Source organism: Chiloscyllium plagiosum, chromosome 17 (genome assembly GCF_004010195.1).
Source record: "Chiloscyllium plagiosum isolate BGI_BamShark_2017 chromosome 17, ASM401019v2, whole genome shotgun sequence".
NCBI classification, from domain to species: Eukaryota; Metazoa; Chordata; class Chondrichthyes; order Orectolobiformes; family Hemiscylliidae; genus Chiloscyllium; species Chiloscyllium plagiosum.
In genome coordinates this window covers 57688667-57709275 of record NC_057726.1, presented here as the reverse complement: position 1 = coordinate 57709275, position 20609 = coordinate 57688667, and the positions used below count along the sequence as shown (strand labels likewise).

The 20609-nt window shown below is 40.9% G+C and overlaps 1 protein-coding gene across 1 annotated transcript in view; it reads right to left on the bottom strand.

The window, feature by feature from the left end:
* Positions 1-1284: 1284 nt before the first annotated feature.
* LOC122558521 (adhesion G-protein coupled receptor G2-like) overlaps positions 1285-20609 on the bottom strand; it is a 139002-nt gene continuing 119677 nt past the window's right edge. The window contains exons 17-26 of the mRNA XM_043707200.1: positions 20170-20314; positions 17742-17864; positions 16368-16475; positions 16069-16114; positions 15877-15983; positions 14083-14207; positions 13322-13590; positions 11716-11815; positions 4669-4925; positions 1285-2115 (exon numbers count right to left, since the gene is read on the bottom strand). Coding sequence (XP_043563135.1) covers positions 2027-2115; positions 4669-4925; positions 11716-11815; positions 13322-13590; positions 14083-14207; positions 15877-15983; positions 16069-16114; positions 16368-16475; positions 17742-17864; positions 20170-20314 — 1369 coding nt within the window. The 3' untranslated portion in view covers positions 1285-2026. The remainder of the gene's footprint in view (positions 2116-4668; positions 4926-11715; positions 11816-13321; positions 13591-14082; positions 14208-15876; positions 15984-16068; positions 16115-16367; positions 16476-17741; positions 17865-20169; positions 20315-20609) is intronic.

Below are 20609 nucleotides of genomic sequence, written 5' to 3'. Positions count from 1 at the left end.
GAAATGCAATCACCTGCAAACGAGCATTAAGGTGGAGTCTGTATACTTTCAGGGGGTTGAGAGAGAACTCTTATTGTTTATTGTTAAGTTTTCTTATGTAGGGAGAATTTTGTTATGGATAAAAATAAGTTTTGAAATTGTCTATTTTGACAGTAATCAATTTTCAATGTTTTGAGTCAGCTGTTCGGAGCCTGTGTTTTATTCATGTCTCCCTGTGCTGTCTCCAGGGTTGCTTGTGAGTTTGCTTATGACAATTTTTTAGCTTAAACCTTATTCCCAATTCTGGTTTGGGTTTAACCCTTTAATTGCTGCATTCATTTGGTGATTTTTCATCACAGATGCCCTTAATGCAAAAAAGGCTTTGTGAAAATTTCAGGTTTTGAACCTGCCAAGGCATCGTTAGAAAGTATGAATTGAAGTGTGTAAGGATGTTCTTGGGGGATGCATTGTAAATCTCCCGTCTTCAGCAAACCATTTTCAATCTTGTTTTACATCTTTAAATAGGACTGCTAACTCACATCTGAGTCCTACTGTGCACAACTACTTGGATTTATCACAGTTCTTAAGTGGTTTAAAAACAATTGTGCAAGGGTGCTTAAGGAGACATGAGAATGAAAAGGACCAAACAAAAATCAAAGGAGAGATTCAGATGAAAAGATTGGACATCGAATTGGGTTTTCAGTAGTCTAGTGAAAACTGAGAGTAGGAACTGGTAGATGTTTTCCAAATAATGGCTGACAAAGGGCCTTCATTTTCTGCAAGGATGGAGGTTTTTATTGATGCTAAAGTCTGGTCTGCCATCAGGTCGATATGTTCCACCTTCAAGGAGAGATTCTAGATTAGAGTTTTCTTTGCTTTGGTTTGTAGGTGACATCAGTTCAGCTTGAATATCCACTAAGTGGCTCTCATTGAACACAAGAAATAAGTTTATGATATCAAGGATGTAGCACTGTCTTACTGCAACTGAGATTTCAAATGTAATATATTTTGATATGTCAGAAGACGTTAGATTGTTGGTTGAATGGTGACCATTGTCAACTACACAAATATCTGGTCCCTTATCGTCCACTAGCCTAAATAGATAGATTACATTTAAAATACACTGATAAAAATACAAGCTGTGGTACAAGACAAGCAAAGCTTTCATCAAAAGCAATCTTCAACATTACCAGTTCATATAACCATTATTTTATCATGGTGATTCTAACATGAGGTAAGTCAGTGACAATTGATCTAATAATGATATCTCTCTTTATATAAATGAACCACACTAAAACCCTCAGGGTATAAATGACACAAGGTTGAAGCTGGATATGCAATCACTACTGTTATTGTACTAGTTAGGCATTAGATCCAAGTTACTGTGAGAGGTGAGGCTGAAACATAATTAGAAATTAAATCAAAGCAAAATGTAAGTGTACAAAGTCTTTACTGTCTGATTCAAACTTCTAAGTCAAAAATATTTTGTATACTAAAGAAAATATTAAAGCATATTCTATTTATGCCCGTCTATCCTTTTGGATTAAAAACATTTTTAAAAATACACAAAAAAAGCATATTGAATGCATAAAAGAACAGCAGAGGCTGCAATCCTAAACAGAATGGTATCGACTCTGCAGCACAAAACAGGCCATTCAGCCCAACGGGGCTGTGTCACTGACTATGCTGCACATGAGCCTCCCTCATTTCATCTTTCTCTAACTGGTTTGGCGTATGGCTCCAACATTCTTGGACAATGCGGACAGCTTCTGTATCAGGCTCAGCTGAAACAGCCTGAACACAGTTTGGAATCAATTGGTGGGAAATCTGTGCACATTGATCTTTGGTCCTTCCAGTGCACAGCTTCAGGGGTGCATCAGGAATTCAGGTACGGAGGCCACATCCTTTTCTATCTGTGATGGAAAGTTATGGGGCCCTTGTAGAATTCCCTGAATACGTCCCTGGTGTGCTGCTCTGAGCTAGGAAATTAAAGATGAAAGTTTAACATTGTGATTCAGAAAGAGATGGCAGCACATTTCAGTTGTCTTCATTCAGGGATTGTATTTTTACTTGTCTCGCTGACCGTGTGACTGGGCAATCGTATTAACATGCAGTACCACAGAAATACGAAAAAGCCTGCAAGCAAAACAAACTATTTCAGAAACTTGTTCCAGTATTTATGTAAAGTATATTAACATTGGTAAGTATACTTTTCATCATTCATAATGCCACAAGTTAACTAGGAAAGAGCATGCTGGGAAATGTGCCTCACTGTTCCACAAGCTGTCACAAAATATATCAATGTATATAATCCCAAAAGGACCACCAAGGTGACAAATTTGCCTGACTGCTATTCCACCAGGTTTCACCTCAAACAGAAAGTAAATATTTATTGTAACACACAACTTTAATAACACCAAGGAAAACTATACCCATTCAAACTCACCAAACCACACACACTCAATAATGACAAAAGAACAATGCTTTAAGACAGATACTCCAGACACAAAAAGGTTATAGGTAAACAAAATTCTGAAGATTAAAGGTCTACACCACAAGGTAGGATTTTTGATTTTTGTAATGATACACTGAAGTCTGTCAGGTGATACCATCCTTCAGAACAATGGCCGATCACGAGAACTTTGGTCTTCCTTTGTATGAATTCTTTCTTTTTCGCTTCCTTGGTTTTTTTACTGTCATTTTCCTGGGAGGGGTGGGTGTGGAGGGATGGAGGACTAGTCACTTTCTCTCTGCAGGCTTTGGGCGTTGTTTCCCCTGTCTGCTGCTTTTGGCTCAACCAATCGGAAGGCTGTTGTCAGCCAGATTGTGCTTAACTCAGAAAAATTCTCGATGCTGTTCAGTCTCCAATTCTCCTTCCTATCGCTTCCAAAAAGTAGCATTGTATTGTACAGGTTAACCAAATGCAACATTTGGTTTTCAAGTTGCAAACCTCTCCTGGCATTCCAGGCATAGCAGTCCAACTTCTGTTTCAGGTGATTGTTGGAAAAATTAAATATATGTCGTCTCTTACCATGTTTCAAAAGTTTTATAATTATTTTTGAGATGACTGATGTTAGTTTGATGCCCTGTCACAAGGAGTATCATTCCATTAATAGATTTACTTTGGTAGATTAATTTTAGTCAAAAACCAAAGAACTGCGGATTCTGTAAATTGGAGACAAAAATAGAAATTGCTGGAAATGCTCAGCAGACCTGGCAGCATCTGTGCAAAGAAATCAGAGTTAACATTTCGGGTCAAGTGAACTTTCCTTAGAGGTTAATTTTGGTGCTCATATAGTTATGAGTTATTAATCTCCACACTAAGAATGGTGGCTTTAGGATTATCTCTCTCCTATCCACCAATGACTTTCTTTATTTGTCCAGACTGGCTCAGGCTTTGCCAGTTTTACACTCTCCCAGTGTAGAATCATGAGACTTCAACTTCATGTCAATCACTACAGGGTTTGAGCACTTGATAAGTGGGGAAATGACAGATGCAGATTAGTATCAAGACTAGAGTGGTGCTGAAAAAACACAGGCAGCATCCAAGGAGCAGGAAAATCAACGTTTCAGGCAAAAGCCCTTCATCAGGACTCTAATCTCCAGCAAATGCAGTAGCCACTTCTGCCTACGTAGAACATAGAACAATACAGCACAGAACAGGCCTTCGGCCCACGATGTTGTGCCGAACATTTGTCCTAGCTTAAGCACCCATCCATGTACCTATCCAATTGCCGCTTAAAGGTCACCAATGATTCTGACTCTGCCACTCCCACAGGCAGCGCATTCCATGCCCCCACCACTCTCTGGGCAAAGAACCTACCACTGACATCCCCCCTATATCTTCCACCCTTCACCTTAAATTTATGTCCCCTTGTAACACCCTGTTGTACCCGGGGAAAAGGTCTCTGACCGTCTATTCTATCTATTCCCCTGATCATCTTATAAACCTCTATCAAGTCACCCCTCATCCTTCGCCGTTCCAATGAGAAAAGGCCTAGCACTCTCAACCTATCCTCGTACGACCTATTCTCCATTCCAGGCGACATCCTGGTAAATCTCCTCTGCACCCTCTCCAAAGCTTCCACATCTTTCCTAAAATGAGGCGACCAGAACTGCACACAGTACTCTAAATGTGACCTTACCAAGGTCCTGTACAGCTGCAACATCACCTCACGACTCTTGAATTCAATCCCTCTGCTAATGAACGCTAATACACCATAGGCCTTCTTACAAGCTCTATCCACCTGAGTGGCAACTTTCAAAGAGCTATGAACGTAGACCCCAAGATCCCTCTGCTCCTCCACCTTACTAGGAACCCTACCGTTAACCCTGTATTCCGCATTCTTATTTGTCCTTCCAAAATGGACAACCTCACACTTGACAGGGTTGAACTCCATCTACCACTCCTCAGCCCAGCTCTGCATCATATCTAAGTCGCTTTGCAGCCGACAACAGCCCTCCTCACTATCCACAACTCCACCAATCTTCGTATCGTCTGCCTAGATACAGATTAGTACCAACTATTGTACAGAACTGCACTAATGTGTTACTTCATCAGCTCAATTAATTGCATTCTGCTCTAATTTTTAAATTCTTTAACAGAGTTTGTTAAAATCAATTAATAACTTATATTGTAACTTTATTTGTCTGGTCAATACATACAGTCCCAGTAATAGTCTGACTGACCTTGGAGAGGGTTGAGGATGCAGAACAGGTACATTGCAGTTACACTCTGAGGTCCATATGAGAAGAAAGCTACGCCATAGGTAATGCCCAGTAGACAGGTCAAGCCGAGTACAGTGATTACACTCTTTCTATCTCTCCCTTTCGATCTGAACACCTTCACACCCACAATTAGCAGCACGATTGAGTTACTCAGCAACACAAGTGCAAAATATGCAATATTTGTAACATAATGCACTGTCCGGTTTTTTATCCAACACCTGTTGAGAGGACAGAAAAATATTTTAATTAAGATCCCTAAAATTATCCGAAGAAGAGTTTTGTGCAGAATGAGGTGATGATGTAATATTCATCCAAATTGGGAAGTGCACGTTTCAATTGGTCAATCCTGCTGCAACAGAGAGGGGGGTGGGTGGGTCGGCTCGCTCAGTTGGCTGGCTGGCTTGTTGACAATGTGAAATGACAACAATAGAATGGGTTCAATTCCCATCCAGGCCATGGTTAACATGAAGGTCTTTCCTTCTCAGCCTCATCCCTTAACTGGAGCACAGTGACTCTCAGGTTAAACCACCACTAGGTGTCTCTGTCTAATTAGAGAGCATGATTTGGATTAGAGAGCAGCTCTGTGAGAACTCACATGGAGAAACTACCTTTTCGCTCTGATTGTATCTTTGTTTTCTATTTTAGCAGCTAGTGGTTAATGTGTTCATTTAACATTTCTATTTGCAGCCTTTTCACAAAATGATTAACTAATTGAACAATTTGAAGGTGTTAAATAAGTCAACAATATTCACAAAGCACTAGCTGTCTGTACAAGATATAAACAAGAGTTTTACCAAGTAAAAGATAAATGATTCAAGCTGTGACGTATATTGGATCACAAGCTGTATTTACAACTCCATTCAAGCAGTCCCTGTTATACAGAAGCTGAGAAATGACAGTTCAAAGAGTGAATATGACATTTTGCTGGCTGCTGTTTTATCACCAGAAATGACTCATTTATATAAAACAGTTCAATAGTTCAGGTAAAATAATGTACAGAGCAATGTTAGACTGTTGTGGCTGTAAGAATAATTTTTGGTTTCCCAAAACTCCCTTCATTCATTTTATATTGACAAGTGAGGATTTGTAAGTGGCCTTCAGCGGTTTTTATTTTTTGGCAAAAGTGCTTCACAGAGACAAGAGAATGAAGAGGTCAAAAAGCCAAAGGACAGATTTGGAGGAATGATAAAAAGTTTAGATATAGAGATTTTTTAAAAGAGTTTAGTGAAAAAAGAAGTGAGTTAGAGAGTCGGAGGGTCTTCAAGAGGTAATGCTAGAGAAGGATGAAGCAAAGGGAGTGAGGAGTACTCAAAATAATTGTTTAGGAGAGTTGTAGGGAGGGAGATGTTTTCAGAGATACAAGGAGGGCAAAGGTCATCGGGTGTTTAATGCGAGGATCGGAATCTTATATCTGAGAAGGAGGAAGACCAGGAGTTAGTGTGGATTAGTGAGGAGGAGGGAATGTGGATAATTAGGACTTGGTGCAGAAAAAGAAATGACTGCAGAGTTCTTGATGAGCTGAAGGACGCAGAGATGGAGAAAGGGAGGCCGTTAGAAGAATATTGGAATAGTTGAGGCTGGAGGCAACAAAGATATTTGAGAGTTTTAGCAGCAGATGGGCTGAGGAGGAAGGGGAACCTAGGGAGGTACAAGTACAGGCAGACAGCTTAGTGTCAATGATGGGAATCTTTAAAGACAATGGCATTGGACAAAAATTAATTTGCATTTGGTGAAGTACGTGTTCAGAAGTGGAAGTCAGGATGTAATTTTAAAAAGATAACTCGTATATGACTAACTTGATTGAGTTGCTTAAAGTAACAGCAAGAGGTGATGGGGATATATGGACTATCAAAATATTTGTTAATCTATAACATAGTTGATTGCAAAATTAAAGGCCCTGGACTTAAAAAGGTCAAGTGACAACTAGAATGCAAATGAAAGAAAATAGAGTAGGAATTGACAGGCGTTTGACAGAGTAGTGGAAAGTGTCTCATTGTTGAGTTCTATGGAGTACACAGTGCTACATGATGTCTTTTTTTATTATTGAACTGGCAGTAACATAGACGCTTGCAGTGAATGTGCCTAATGATAGAGATAACATGACAACAGCAAGCCATGAGGCCCATTAGAATGGCATTGTAATTATATCTGAAACATTTTCTTTTCACACAAAAAGGTCTCAAAAATCAGGGCATAATCACTTACACTGTGTTACCAAAATTATCCGTGACATATATAACTTTTCTCATGCTTTAGAATGTTGCTATTCTTGGCAGACTGTGAACATGCATTGCACATGTAGTCTTTAAATCAGGCTGGTCTTTTAATGATACATGTGTGCTTTGCCTTTATCTGCCCATCTGGGCGATGTTCCTTCTCTGGGAAACTTATTGTTGCTGCAGTAACTGCTGACTCATTGTTGTGGTGCTGTACATTTCTGGGACTGAAGTTGATTTAGTTCCATGCAGACATTGAATGCATGTTGTTCTGATTGGGCCACCTTCTGTGAAAGTGCAACTTTCCCAGTTTTGTGTGTGTGTGTGTGTCTGTGTTTGCAATGGTATATCTGGTCATTCACTTCCATTGTGTATGATCACGGTGAAAACTGCTCAGTTTGAGTCCTGAGCTTCCACAATGACTGGCTTTTATGGAAAGTTTTGAAGGTTTGTACCCTGACTGATTCTCTAATGCTCGAGATGACAATGATTTAGCAAAATGAAATGGCATAATTTACAAAGGGAATACAGTCATTATGCGAAAGGAGTTGATGGGGGAAAGAGAGAGAGAGAAAGAGAGAGAGAGAGAGAGACACTGACGCATATTGATGTAAGAAATGGATTCAAATTAGAGGAAGGCAGGAGGAGGGCTTTGCTGGCCAATCATCAGAAATGAAATCAAGCACCATGTCAGTCAGTGTTGTGTTTGTAATGAGCAACAGGCGAAACAAGCTAAAGACTCACGGATGGCACAGGTCATTCCATACAGATTTTGATGAAGCTGCAAGAGGATGTTTTCACTCTCACAGGAAATGATGACAGGGAGGTAGAGCAGCTGACTTCAGTGAGACTGTGGAATGCCTGAAAGAACCCTTCCGTTGGTTGCAGTATTCCTGACATTGTGGTGAGTCACATTGACCTACAATTCATGAATGACGTATTGGGCCCTTTGATAAAGGATTGGGAAAACCAACATCACGCGTCATCTCCTTATTGTCCCCAGACAAATGGAAAGGCTGAGATTAAGTGAAAATCACAAAATGCATCCCATAGAAATCAAGCCATTCCAGCACAGATATACAAGGCAATTCTTGAGAGGAGAAACACCCTTACTGAAGGTGTGGGATGTAGTCCAGTCACATACCACCCAACCCATTCTTCAAACTGCAAAAAACCTACTGAAGCCAGAAGTAGTAATAGACATGAGTAATGAAATCAAAGTGAAATAGCAGAGAGCCAAATTTCATTTTGCTAAAGCTGCCAAATCATTGTCAGCTTGAGCATTACAGAGTCAGACAGGGTACAAACCAGTCCAGTAAAGCTAGTTGCTGTGGAAGCCCAGGACTCAAATCAAACAGTTTTCACCTTGATCATACACAATGGAAGTGAATGACCAGATATACCATTGCAAACACAGAGACACATACACAAAGCTGGAAAAGTTGCACTTTCACTGAAGGTGGTCCAATCAGAAAAACATGCATTTGATGTCTGCATGGAGTCAAATCAACTACAGTGCCAGTTTTTGCAACATCAGGAATATCCTTCATGGTTTCAGACTGTCCTATAATCGTTGCTTCTTGCAACATTTCAGGAGTTGCATCTAGTTGGGAAGTGTGCTTCATAAGCAAGGTGCTTATCTGTCAACTTCAAAATCTTTGCTGAGTTGATTCTGTCTGGAGCATGTCAAGCTGCAGTTTCGTCATTGGATCTGGAAAATTTCAAACATGGTGGCTCAGTGGTTAGCACTGCTGCCTCACAGCACCAGGGTCCCAGGGTCAATTCCAGCCTTGGGTGACTGTCTGTGGGGAGTTTGCACATTCTCCCTGTGTCTGTGTGGGTTTCCTAAAGATGTGCAGGTCAGGTGAATTGGCCTGCGTGCTGGGTGCATTAGTCAAAGGGAAATGTGTCTGGGTAAGTTACTCTTCGGAGGGTTGGTGTGGACTTGTTGGGCTGAAGGGCCTGTTTCCACATCATAGGGAATCTAATCTAATTTTCATAGTGAGTGCTGCTCTCACCAGGATGTCAGTATTTGCTTGAATATCATGTCCAGATGATGCCTCAATAACCAAAGTAACATTCTGCAGGCACTTTGGAGCAGACAGTAGCTGTTGGAGGAAACTCTTTGAAGTGGCTCACGGATAAACCTGTCCGTTATTTTATATCCTCCAAGTAGATTTTGACAAAAATGTTCACAAACAAATACAATGGTCAGGCATACTTTCTTGAGTGTAGCATCATTCTGCTTGTCTTAATATCCTCGATGTAAATGTATGTCTTTGCTGCATTGGGGTTGCTCAGGGTTCTGGCTCAGTCTTGACGCACTGCAGGGTAACATCATCATTTTTGTCATTATTCTTTAACACAATAGCTACTATCACTGGTAGTTTGATTTCAGCGGATGCTGAGTTTTGTTCTATGCCCTGTGTTTTGTACCACTGTGTGTCCTTGGCAGTGAGTTGGTGTCATGATTCACACGTTAAAGACAAGTTGTGCAAAATTTTGCTAAGCAGGTGATGAATCCAACAAATTGCAGCCCTACATTTATTTGCATTGTTCATTGCCTCACTGCTATAACTTTCACTTTTTCAGGACTCAGATGAAGACGATTTGATTTAAATACATCAACCATGTACATGACTTTGGGTACGTTTAATTACAATTTTTTTCTTGGTCGGTTTCAGGTTCATCTGTTGATCTCTGTCAAGCAGGCACATTTTCGAATGTGGTTAGCAATAGTTTCTTCCACTGAGTCACTATATCACCATAAATCAGCAGATTATCCACTATAATTTACATTGCAGAAAGTTTACTAATTATTTCATGCTCTTTGGAAGTGTGAAAATGTCAACCAGCACATACAACCATTTGTATCACCGGAGTGGTATCCAAAACTTGGTTAAGAACCTATTGATTTAATTGGCGTCACTTGATTGCAACTGTCCTTCACTTTCAAGTCAAGATTTTTGCCTTGGCAAGTTGTAGATAAATCGCTTCGATGGAATATGATGTGAGATTCGCTCCAAGCTTTATTTAGTCCTTTTAGATTGAAGCACGCACTGAGTGTTCCTAGTTGTTACACCGGCTATCACGCCTTATGTAGGTGTTATCACTTTCTTGATTACTCCCTTCTTCACCAGCTCATCTGTCTTGTCTCTTAGGCTGGACTTGAGGGCTGCTAGGACTTCCTGTGGCAGATGCTGAATTAGTCATGCATTCATATCTACTTTGAGATGATAATCTTCAGAAAGACACCCTAACCCTGTAAACACATTGCTATACTCCTCTGGAATTTCTCCCAGTTTAATGTGTTGTGACATGTTGAGGATTACCATGCTTGCTTGCTCTGGCTGTGACGAGAGGCTACTGCTTGCTGCACATATTTATTCTTATCTTTGCATTGGGCTCTCTGAATAATCTGTCCTTTCACTATGAGTCTGGTGCTACCACATAGTCTCAATGTTAGTTTTGAAAGCTTCATTACTGCATCACCATGTTGCCATTGAGAGTAGAAAAGCTGTCAGTTTTGGTTTGATTCCCTTTCATTTCGACCAGGGCTGGGTCTTACCCAACATTTCAGCTGTAGTCAGTTTCTTTGTTTCTTTCCAGTGGCTTTTGATAACTCTGAACATTCCTGTGTTCCTCTTTTTGTAGCTATGCCTCTATGCAACCTGTTAACACTTAATCTCAGCTCCACTTCTGACACCATTATATGACTTCAATAGTGTTTGAGCCGTGTATTTTTTTAACTAGTTGTAAGATGGATGTCAGCTGTGAGTATGCTCATGCTAAAGGTTACATAACTATGGCACGCTTGGAGGAATATTAATACAGTACTGCATTTTTATCCCAATTAATGGTGTTCCTGGTGAGTCAGTATTTTGCCTCCTCTTAATACACTAAATCTATATACTGGCTGTCACAATTTCAATGATTGCAGTTGATATGAACCGCTGAAAGTAAACTGCAAGGAGGAGAAAAACAGTCTTCAGGACGACATAGACACACTGGTGAAATGGGCAGCTATATGACAGTTGAAATTTCTGGAAAGGAATAAGGAGAGGCAATATAAACGTATTGCAATTGTGAAGAGAGTGATTGTTTCTAAAGGGACTTTGGAAATTGAGGCTGTTTGTGCACTGCATTTTGCAAATGATAGATCAAATTGAAGAGAATGATGAAAAGATACTGTTTTTTAAATTGCTAGTAAATAATTAAGACAATAATGAAGTACGGAAGCAAGGAAATTATTGAAAATTTATATAATGGGTTAAGCCCAGTTATAGTCCTTGATTCAACTCTGAGCACCAGACTTCAGGAAAGATATTGTGGCCATGGAGAGGGGGCAGAAGAGTACTGTACTTGGATTGTACTGGAGATCAGAGATTGCAATTACACGGTGAGACTGGAGAGGCTTTGGGTTGTTTCCTCTGGGCCTGAGTTGAGTAACCCCTATGAGGACATTGGATAGAGATGTTGAAGATAGAGTCAATAAATGGGTAAATTGTTTCTCAAGGTAGCATGGTCAATAAACATTGTAAGTGGCAAACAAAGTCAACAGGAAGACAAGCTTTCTTACACAATGGATTGTTGTGATTTGAAAGCATCATGGAAGCAGAGAGTAACTTTGAAAAGAGAATTGAATAAACACCAGAAAGGTATAGTACCTGCACAGCCATGGAGAAAGTGGAGCAAAGTAGGATTAAAGGATTTGGCACAGGGATGATGGGCCAAATGGCCTCCTCTGTATTGCATTATTCTATTATTTAGTAACTGAAGTACTAAAACTTACATGTCAGTCGTGTTGTAATTACCATTGACAGGAATTGAATACCGGCCATAATTGTCTGTGTTTACTGCAATGATGATTAAAATTACAGCAGCTGGGAATCCTGGGAATACACATGAACAGTTACGAAGAGTTACTGGAGGTGAAATTGCATTGTAGCAGCAGAACACAATGGTGTCATAATGAATTAACAGCTGATGTTTCACTGTATCTCCTCTTTTCCATTGGAACTTACAGAACAATTATTCAAACTGCTTTTGAAGACTTGTTTCCTAGTCTCAATGTTGTTTTGTTCAGCTTGAAATGAAAACCCTTGATTATATTTGTCAGAATATAAACTGAGACAGTGTATGACAAGCTGCTGAATTCACTCAGAGCCCCTGCTGTGTAGCTGATATATAAGAATTTCACTCCCCCTAGATTCCACTATACGGGAGTGTCAGACACACAAAGAGGCACTGACGTTAAGACTCAGACTTCAGATGTTGGCAGGTTGCTGTGGGGTGCTGTGCTGGGAATGTTGAATACAGTTGGCAGGGCTTCTACCCAGCATGGAGCTGCCCCCTGACTCTGATGTTTTTCTGCTGAGTAATGTGAGTACAGTCAGAAATGAGCTGCCTGCTGTGTTTTGGGGAGTTGGTGACAGATTGGAAAGTGAAAGTTACTGTCAGAATCCTTCACTTCCTGCTACAGCAACAAGAAGGTGGCAGCTTTCGGGAGAAAACTTGTTCTTTGGTTTAAAATACCGTGCTGTGTGTATGGTCATGCTCGGCACATATTAACATGTGTCTCTCAGTGATGACTCTGCGGTAGTTCAACCTTGAACCTTTCAGCACTGAATTTAGATTCCTAACACCCAGCTTTCAATCAGAGACACAGTTCATTGCTGGAGAACTCTCTCCAATTAATCAATAAAATCAATCCACCTATTAACACCATTAATTCTACTCTCACAAGAGGGAATAGCTTCTTTTATCATTGCATGCTTATTGGTTATAAACCTGGACTATCAAACGTCACTCCCATTCTCAGTTTTCTGTCTGGGTTTGACTCTGTTCCCTTGCCAATTAAGATTCCTAGTTTCACCAACTTTGATCCTTAATCACACTTGATGTGAAATTTCATAGAGATTTTCTCCTGTTATTTTGACAAGTACAGCTAGAACTACTAAAGAATAACTGTTTTACACTTCAGTTCTTTTTCATTGTAACAATGAAATCAGGGTGGCTCGGTGGCTCAGGGTAGCACTGCTGCCTCACAGCACCAGGGTCCCAGGTTCAATTCCAGCATCGGGCAACTGTCGGGTGGAGTTTGCACATTCTCCTTGTGTCAGCTTGGGTTTCCTCCGGATTCTCGAGTTTCCTCCCACAGTCCAAAGATGTGCAGGCCAGGTGAATTGGCCATGCTAAATTGCCCATACTGTTAGGTGCATTGATCAGTGGGAAATGGGTCTGGGTGTGTTACTCTTAGGAGGGTCGTTGTGGACTTGTTGGGCTGAAAGGCCTGTTTCCACGCTGTAGGGAATCTAATCTAATCTAAAAGTTGTTGCCACATGAGAATCAGACCATACATTTATAAATAACTCAGTGACAGAATACTTCACACTCACCCCAGCCGAGAAGGCAGAGTTTCAGCATGTAAAACCGAATGTAAATGTTGAAGACTTTGATCAGCATAAGGTACAGGTGAAATGCTTCAATTCCCATCCATGTAAAACTGCAAAGCAGTGAGTAATGCAGCAGGGCAGCAATGGCTTTACACAGCTCATCAGTGCTCTTGGAACTGAACACTGTGCTGGTTAAGAAGCTCACATTGAGAAGAAACAAGGCAGCAGAGAGATTCACGTGGATCTGGATGGAAGCTTCCTTTTGCCTTTTTCTGAACGAAGGGAAAAGAAACAGCATTTAGGAGACAATAATGCAAGCTGATAAACATTGACTGAGAAGACTTCCTGCATCTGGAGATGTCTGAGCATGAAGCCTATGGCTGTTTCTTTTCTGGTCAATGATGAGTCTGTCATGCCTCAGTGTGGATGCACCCTCTATGGTCCTCAAGTCCTGGAGTGGGACTTGAAACCAGAGCTGCTAACTCAGAGGTAGTGACACTGCTCACTGCAGATACAAACTCTGACCATGACATACTGAGGTACAATCTGAAAGTAAAGTGAATCACTACTCAGCTACAATACTCTTAGAATTAATATCAAACATTAAAACAGAAGTAAGCTTTGTTTAATGAACTTGCTGTTGTGAATTACTCATGAGCTCTATCTTCAAGGAGACATTTGTTATATATTGTGATTGTACAGTGAGATCATTGAGAATGGCTTCTTCTACATGAAATTTTATGTTTGATGATTAATGTTCCTACCTGAGAATAAAGTGGATGATTAAAGTAATTGCTGTGAAAATGCCAGAAACACCACAACCAATCTGGGTGATGGATGTTAGCGATCTCAATGTCTTCTCATCCAAGTGTTGGTTCCCATCGATTTGCTTTATAACAGAAAATGAGACCATTGACATGAGGATTGGGTATGTTTTCTTCAACTGAGTGACACACCCGACTTTCACTGCACTTTCCCTCACCTCCGGGTTGGGGTCCCCCTGTGATATCTATTCATCTCCTGTTGAGAAGCCACACAAACACCTGACCTAAGGCCAGGTCAGTCTGAAAGCAGCCACAATGATGTGCACACTCTGAACAATTCTCTTTTCTACTCTGAGCTGCTGGGCCTTCACACAATCCCCAGAACGACAAGCTCCACATCAGATACTCAGCACCTGGAGAGTAATGGGAGAATAGCTCATGTCCATATTCTGATGCACTGCTGTTGACTTAGTTCATTCTGGGATTGTTGAGCAAAACCAACATTTATTTCGAATCCTCCTTGTTCCGTATAACTCAGAGCCTTGCTAAGGTACTGATGGTGGTTAAGAAACAAGCATGCTGTTGTGTTATTGGAATCACTACTCATAACAAAGCAGGCAGTTCATTGTCTGCCTGAACTAATTACCCAGAAAGCCAAAAACAGGCAGGGACCATCTTCATAGAAATAGACCATGCAAGGAAGGCAAGTTTCCTCAATTCCCTCAAGAAAAAATTGTTACAAGGATAATTGGGAATGAAAGTCGATGACTAATGTCATTTGGCAGCTGAAAAAAGGCAATGAGGTATCAGAACATATAACTGGAACAATTCGATGTTAAACTAGAAGTCTGTCCATACTGTGTACAAGACCCTGGTCTGGCCACATCTCACTGACTGTTTTAGGTTTGGTCCCCTCAGATAGTTAGGGAGATTGAGTCCCTGGAAGAGGTTTTGAGGACAGCTACGTTATTGACATGGAGTCTGAGGCTGCATGGAGATCAGAGCAAACTGAGCAAGCTGGGTCTTCCCACTTTGGAAAAGTGCTGCCATTGAGGGGATATGATGAGGACTGGGAATTTTCCCAGAGCTGCTCCCTCAATCAGTCTAATGGGTTCGGGCAGAAATCACACTGCCGCACATAAAACGGGCTTTCACCACATTTCTGGAAAAGTTATGGCATCAGAACAGAAGCCAATTCAATGAAACTCCTAGTCCTAATGGTGACAATCCTGGTGGGATAGGCAGTGAAGATGATGCTGGAGATGGGGTGGGGGGGCAGGGGGGATGACAAGAGGGAGGGTGGGAATCAGTATGGTTTATAAAAACAGACACTTGGGTTACATATTCAGAAATCACCAGCACACATGGGAAGTGAGAGATTTACTGCAACCAATCCATAGGGAGCTGGATGAGTTTTGCTGAGTGGGAGACATCTTGATCTGCCCAAGGTGAGTGGATTAACAATGATTGTGACATCAGTTGTCATTGTCTCATGGACCTATCAGGGTCAGTGTGACACTTCCCAAAGCTCCTCCCTCAAATTTGGATTCTCCCTCAGATTTAATTTCTCTTGCCTCCCCGTAAAGATGGAAGAAAGGAATGGGGGGAAATGGATTTGAAGCTGAGTAGCTTGCTGCCTGTTGGGATGGGATTGTCTTAATAAAACAAGTGGATTTTCTTGTCCATTTTTGCATTTTGATATGCAATGAAGGATTATTGGTGTGAAAGTTGGTTGATCGCAGCCAAAGTGGAATAGGCCAAAAGATACAAAATATTGCATTACATTGACCCTACCAGCAAGACCGCAAAGAAAGTCAGGTGATTGCATCGACAGATGACTTCGTTGACTGTGTTTTGTGTTGTGCAGCCGGAATCGTTCCAGTGACCCTCAGCTGTGTTCCCTGCAATAGAAAGGGGCAGCACTGAGAACTCAATCCTTGGGTCCAGCATAATTGAAATCTTTGATAAAATGACCCTTTTTGTTACCATTTTGTTCTAACTTCCAGAAGACACATTTTGGAATGGCCTTTACCTAATATGAAAGAAATGATAAATCTTTACTACCTTTAACATAAACATTTAAAAGGCATCTGGATGGGTATATGAATAGGAAGGGTTTGGAGGGATATGGGCCAGGTGCTGGCAGGTGGGACTAGATTGTGTTGGGATATCTGGTCAGCATGGATGAGTTGGACTGAAGGGTCTGTTTCCGTGCTGTACATCTCTATGACTCTAAATATTTCCTGTTAATCAATTGAATAATGAAAAGTGAAAAATGTCCTTACCGGTGATGATTTGTTAAATACAATTATCACAGGGTCCGTCAGATTATCAAATGTTCCATTCCCCACTTGAATTCCAACCACCTTATTTAGAATAGTTTGATTTTTAACCTGAAAAGATATACATATAAATTGTCGCAGAATGTCTTATTAAAATCAAACAAAGAAACGGAATGGACAGCAGCCCAATTTCTGTGTAAAGTCAGACTCTAAGAGCTATAGTTGAATGTACAAAGTGTAGGCGGGATATTGTAAGACAAAGCAGTATCGATTGGGCATTAGATATCTGAAACTTGAAAGGAAAAGAGGATATTGATGCCTTTCCATCCGCTTTGGTGTTATTTGCAAACTTGGCAATGGTACACTCATGTTCCTCATCCAAGTCATTCTTACATTGTAAATAAGTGTGGCCCAGCACTGATCCTTGTTGTACTCCACTAATTGCAGAATGCAATCCTGAAAACCCACTTTTATGCCAACTCTCTGTCGTCTATTCACTAACCAATCCTCTATCCATGCTAATGTATTATCTCGAACATCTTGTCTTATGAAATAGCCTTGCGTGTGGTACCTTATCAAACTCCCAACTGCAGGAGCATGAAGGGATGTTAGCTGCTTGAAATGATACCCTGGATAATCTTTGGTTGATTACAGCTATTGTGCAGCACTGGGACAGTTTTCTTCATGGCAGATTGCTATCTAAATCCAAACTGCTATTGTTGCATTGAGTGACCCTATTGGAAATCTAAAGCTTGAAGCTGTCACTCCCTGTTGTCCACCGGAAAGGTAGTATTTAGATGCTTTCTAATTAACCTGTTTAGAACATTATTACACACCTTTGGAGCAGGTTGGACAAGAACCCAGGCCTCCTGGCTCAGAGATATGCCACTATCACTGCACAATAAGGTGATGTATATGTTTACTGTCATACAAACGTATCAGGTACATGCTCTGTGGAGTGATGCATTGCAATGTGACTGATATTGTTGGCCCTCTGAAGTAGCCTGAAGCAAAATGTTTGACAAACATGATTGTAAGCAACGATTGTCCTTTTATTCCATTCCCTCCCCCACCCCCGATATACTCTGCTCATGTTACTCTGCTCGGCCTCGGAAACCTCAGCATTCAAGATGATGTACTAACCTAAAACACAAATAAATATCTGCTCAAAGCATCAATTTAGCACAGCAAGAGTTCAACAACTGTTTAAATAATGCACAAAAAGAATTAAAACCATCGCCTCAGATAAAACGCTCAATAAGCAACATGTAGCATGTGAAATGATAATTGATATCTTTCCCAACATTATTACATTATTTTACCACATTCTGATAAAATCCAATACTCATGACACACTGAAAAAAGTGATAACGTTACCTGGAACAGTCTTGCATCCCTGAATAATATAACTTTACTTTGTATCATTTTCATTTCAATGTTGATGTTGTCCAGGAGAGTTGGTGGCAGACTGATCCTAATTGCTGGGTCAGAGATATTCTCCTGGGTTTTACATTCAATAGAAATAATACATTTGGTTAACTGACAAGAATCTGCAATGCCATTTCCCTCTTCCCTTCAGGAGTAACATGCTGAAGAAGTTTCAAACTTTTGGCCTTTTGTCCCACTTTAGGACTTGAGCACAAAAATTAAGGCTGACACACCAGTGCAGTACTGAGGGGGGGCTGCATTGTTGGAGGAGCTGACTTTCAGATGGGATATTAAACGGAGGTCCCTTCTACCTGCCTGGTTGGATGTGAAAGGCCCTATGGCACCATTTTGAAGAGGAGCTCAGGAGTTATCTTTCAATCAACATCAGAAAAGCAGGTAATCTGGTCATTGTTATATTGCTGTTTGTAGGAGGTTGCTGTGCATGAGTTCACTGCCCTGTTTCCTACAACCGTGTCCACACTTCAGAGAGTATGTCACTGGCTGTAAAGTGGTTTGTGACATCCAGTGGCTGTGAAAAGTGCCAAATAAATCCAATTTCTTTCTTTCCTTCCTTTTAAAAACCTGTTGACTTTAGTGGAAATTCTAACACTCGCTGTGAGAGTTCTTTAGCAGCACTCAGAGCATCTTCCACCTCACAATATGGTACCAGAGGCCTGGGGCCTGCATAGCCATCAGGGAAATGCCAGTGGGACTAGAAAATAGAAGCTGACTCACACAATCAGTGTGCACGTGCGTATGCTAAGTATGTGTATGTACAAGTGCTTGTGGCTATATGTACGTGTGCGTGTCTGCATGTTTATATGTAGTTATGCATGAATTTGTGTGTATGTGTATGTGTGATTTGTGTGGACCTATGTATGTATATATATGTTGTGTGTATATGTATGTTTGTGTGCATATGTATGTTTATGTGCTTGTTCGCATATGTTTTGTCTTCACGTATATGCATGTGTATTGGTATACATGTATGTATGCCATGATTGTGTGTATGTATGTATAGTGGGGTGTATGTGTGTGAGTATACGAGTGTGTGTGTGTGTGTGTTTGTCCGTGTGTCTGTATGTGTGTGTGTCAGTGCACTGATTGTGTGTGTATGTGTGTGTGTCAGTACAGTGATTGTGTGTGTGTAAATGTGTGTGTATCAGCGCAGTGATTGTGTGTGTATATGTGTGTTTGTCTGAGCAGTTATTGTGTGTGTATATGTGTGTGTATGTCAGTGCAGTGATTGTGTTTGTATATGTGTGGGGTGTGTTGTGTACATATGTTTGTCCTGTGTATGGTGAGTTCCTATGTGTATGTATATATATATGTATGTATGATTTTGTGCTTATCTATATATGTGTATGTATGTTTGTGCTTTTGTGTGCATGTTTGTGTGTGTGTGTGTGTGTGTATGTATGCGATTGATTCCTTGTATATGTATGTATGCTTCTGTGTATACATCAGTGTGTCTGCGCTTGCATGTGTAAATGTATATGTGTGGATATATTTTGTTGTGTATGCTGTGTGTGTGTTTGTGTGTGTGTGTAGTTGGTGTTTTGTGTGTTTGTGTAATGGGTGTGTTGTCTGTGTGTGTAATGGGTATGTAGATGTGTTGTGTGTGTGTGTGTCCGTGTAGTGTATGTGTAGTGGTTGTGTGTGCATTTGTTTGTGTTTACGTGTATGTGTTTAGTGGGGGGGGGTGTTTGTGAAATGTGTTTATATGTGTGCAGTGGATGTGTTGTGTCTGTTTTGAAATGTATATGTACACGTGTGGTGGGTGTGTTGCATGTGTGTTTGTAGTGCATGAGTTATGTATGCAATGTGTAGTTGGGTGTGTTGTATGTGTGTTTGTAGTGCTTGTGTTATATGCGCAATGTGTTTGTACATGTGTCGTGTGTGTGTTTGTATGTGTGTGTTTGCAGAAACAAAGGAAATAGGAGCAATGGAGGCCATTTGGCCCCTTGAGCCAGCTCTGCCATTCAATATGACCATGGTTGATCATCCAACTCAGTAGCCGATTTCCACTTTCTTCCCATACCCATTGATCCCTTTAGCCCTAAGAACTATAGCTAACTCCTTCTTGAAATCATTCAATGCTTTGGCCTTAACCACCTTTTGTGGTAGTGAATTCCACAGGCTCACCACTCTCTGGATTCTCCTCATCTCAGTTTTAAATGGTCTACTCTGTATCCTCTGGTTTTGGACATCCTCATCACAAGGAACATCCTGATTTTACCTTGTCTAGCCCTGTCAATTTTTGATGAGGTCCTCCTCATCCTTGTTGTGTATGTTGTGTGTGCACATTTCTGTACAGCCACTCATCCTACCAGCAGAACTGTAACTGGGACATGAGAGGATTTCCAAACACACTCACCATATCTGGATTAGGGAACTGGAGACCTGGGAAATTTTCAGCGTCTACATTTTGAATGTAAAATAATACATTCTCTGCTTCAACAACTTGTTTTCCATCTTTACAATCTCTAAACAGTAAGTTATTTTCCAAAACTGAGACGACTCTGCAAAAGATTGGTAAAGGAAGAATGTTACTGCCCTGACAGTAATGGAGGGCTGGAGTTCAGCAGCAGTGGGCTCGGGATAACTTGCTACATCAGGACAATTAATTTAACACAGTGCATTGGCCTGAGGCCCACACTGCACTCTAGCTGCCTGTCTGGGTGAAGGAGGTGAAGGAGAGAGGCCTGAAGCCCTTGGGGAGGCTATACAGCCGGCTCATGAGGATCTTTATCTTGAGTGTAAATACAGCATTTCCTCATGGTGCAACCAGACCTGTTTGCTCATTTGGTACGGGTC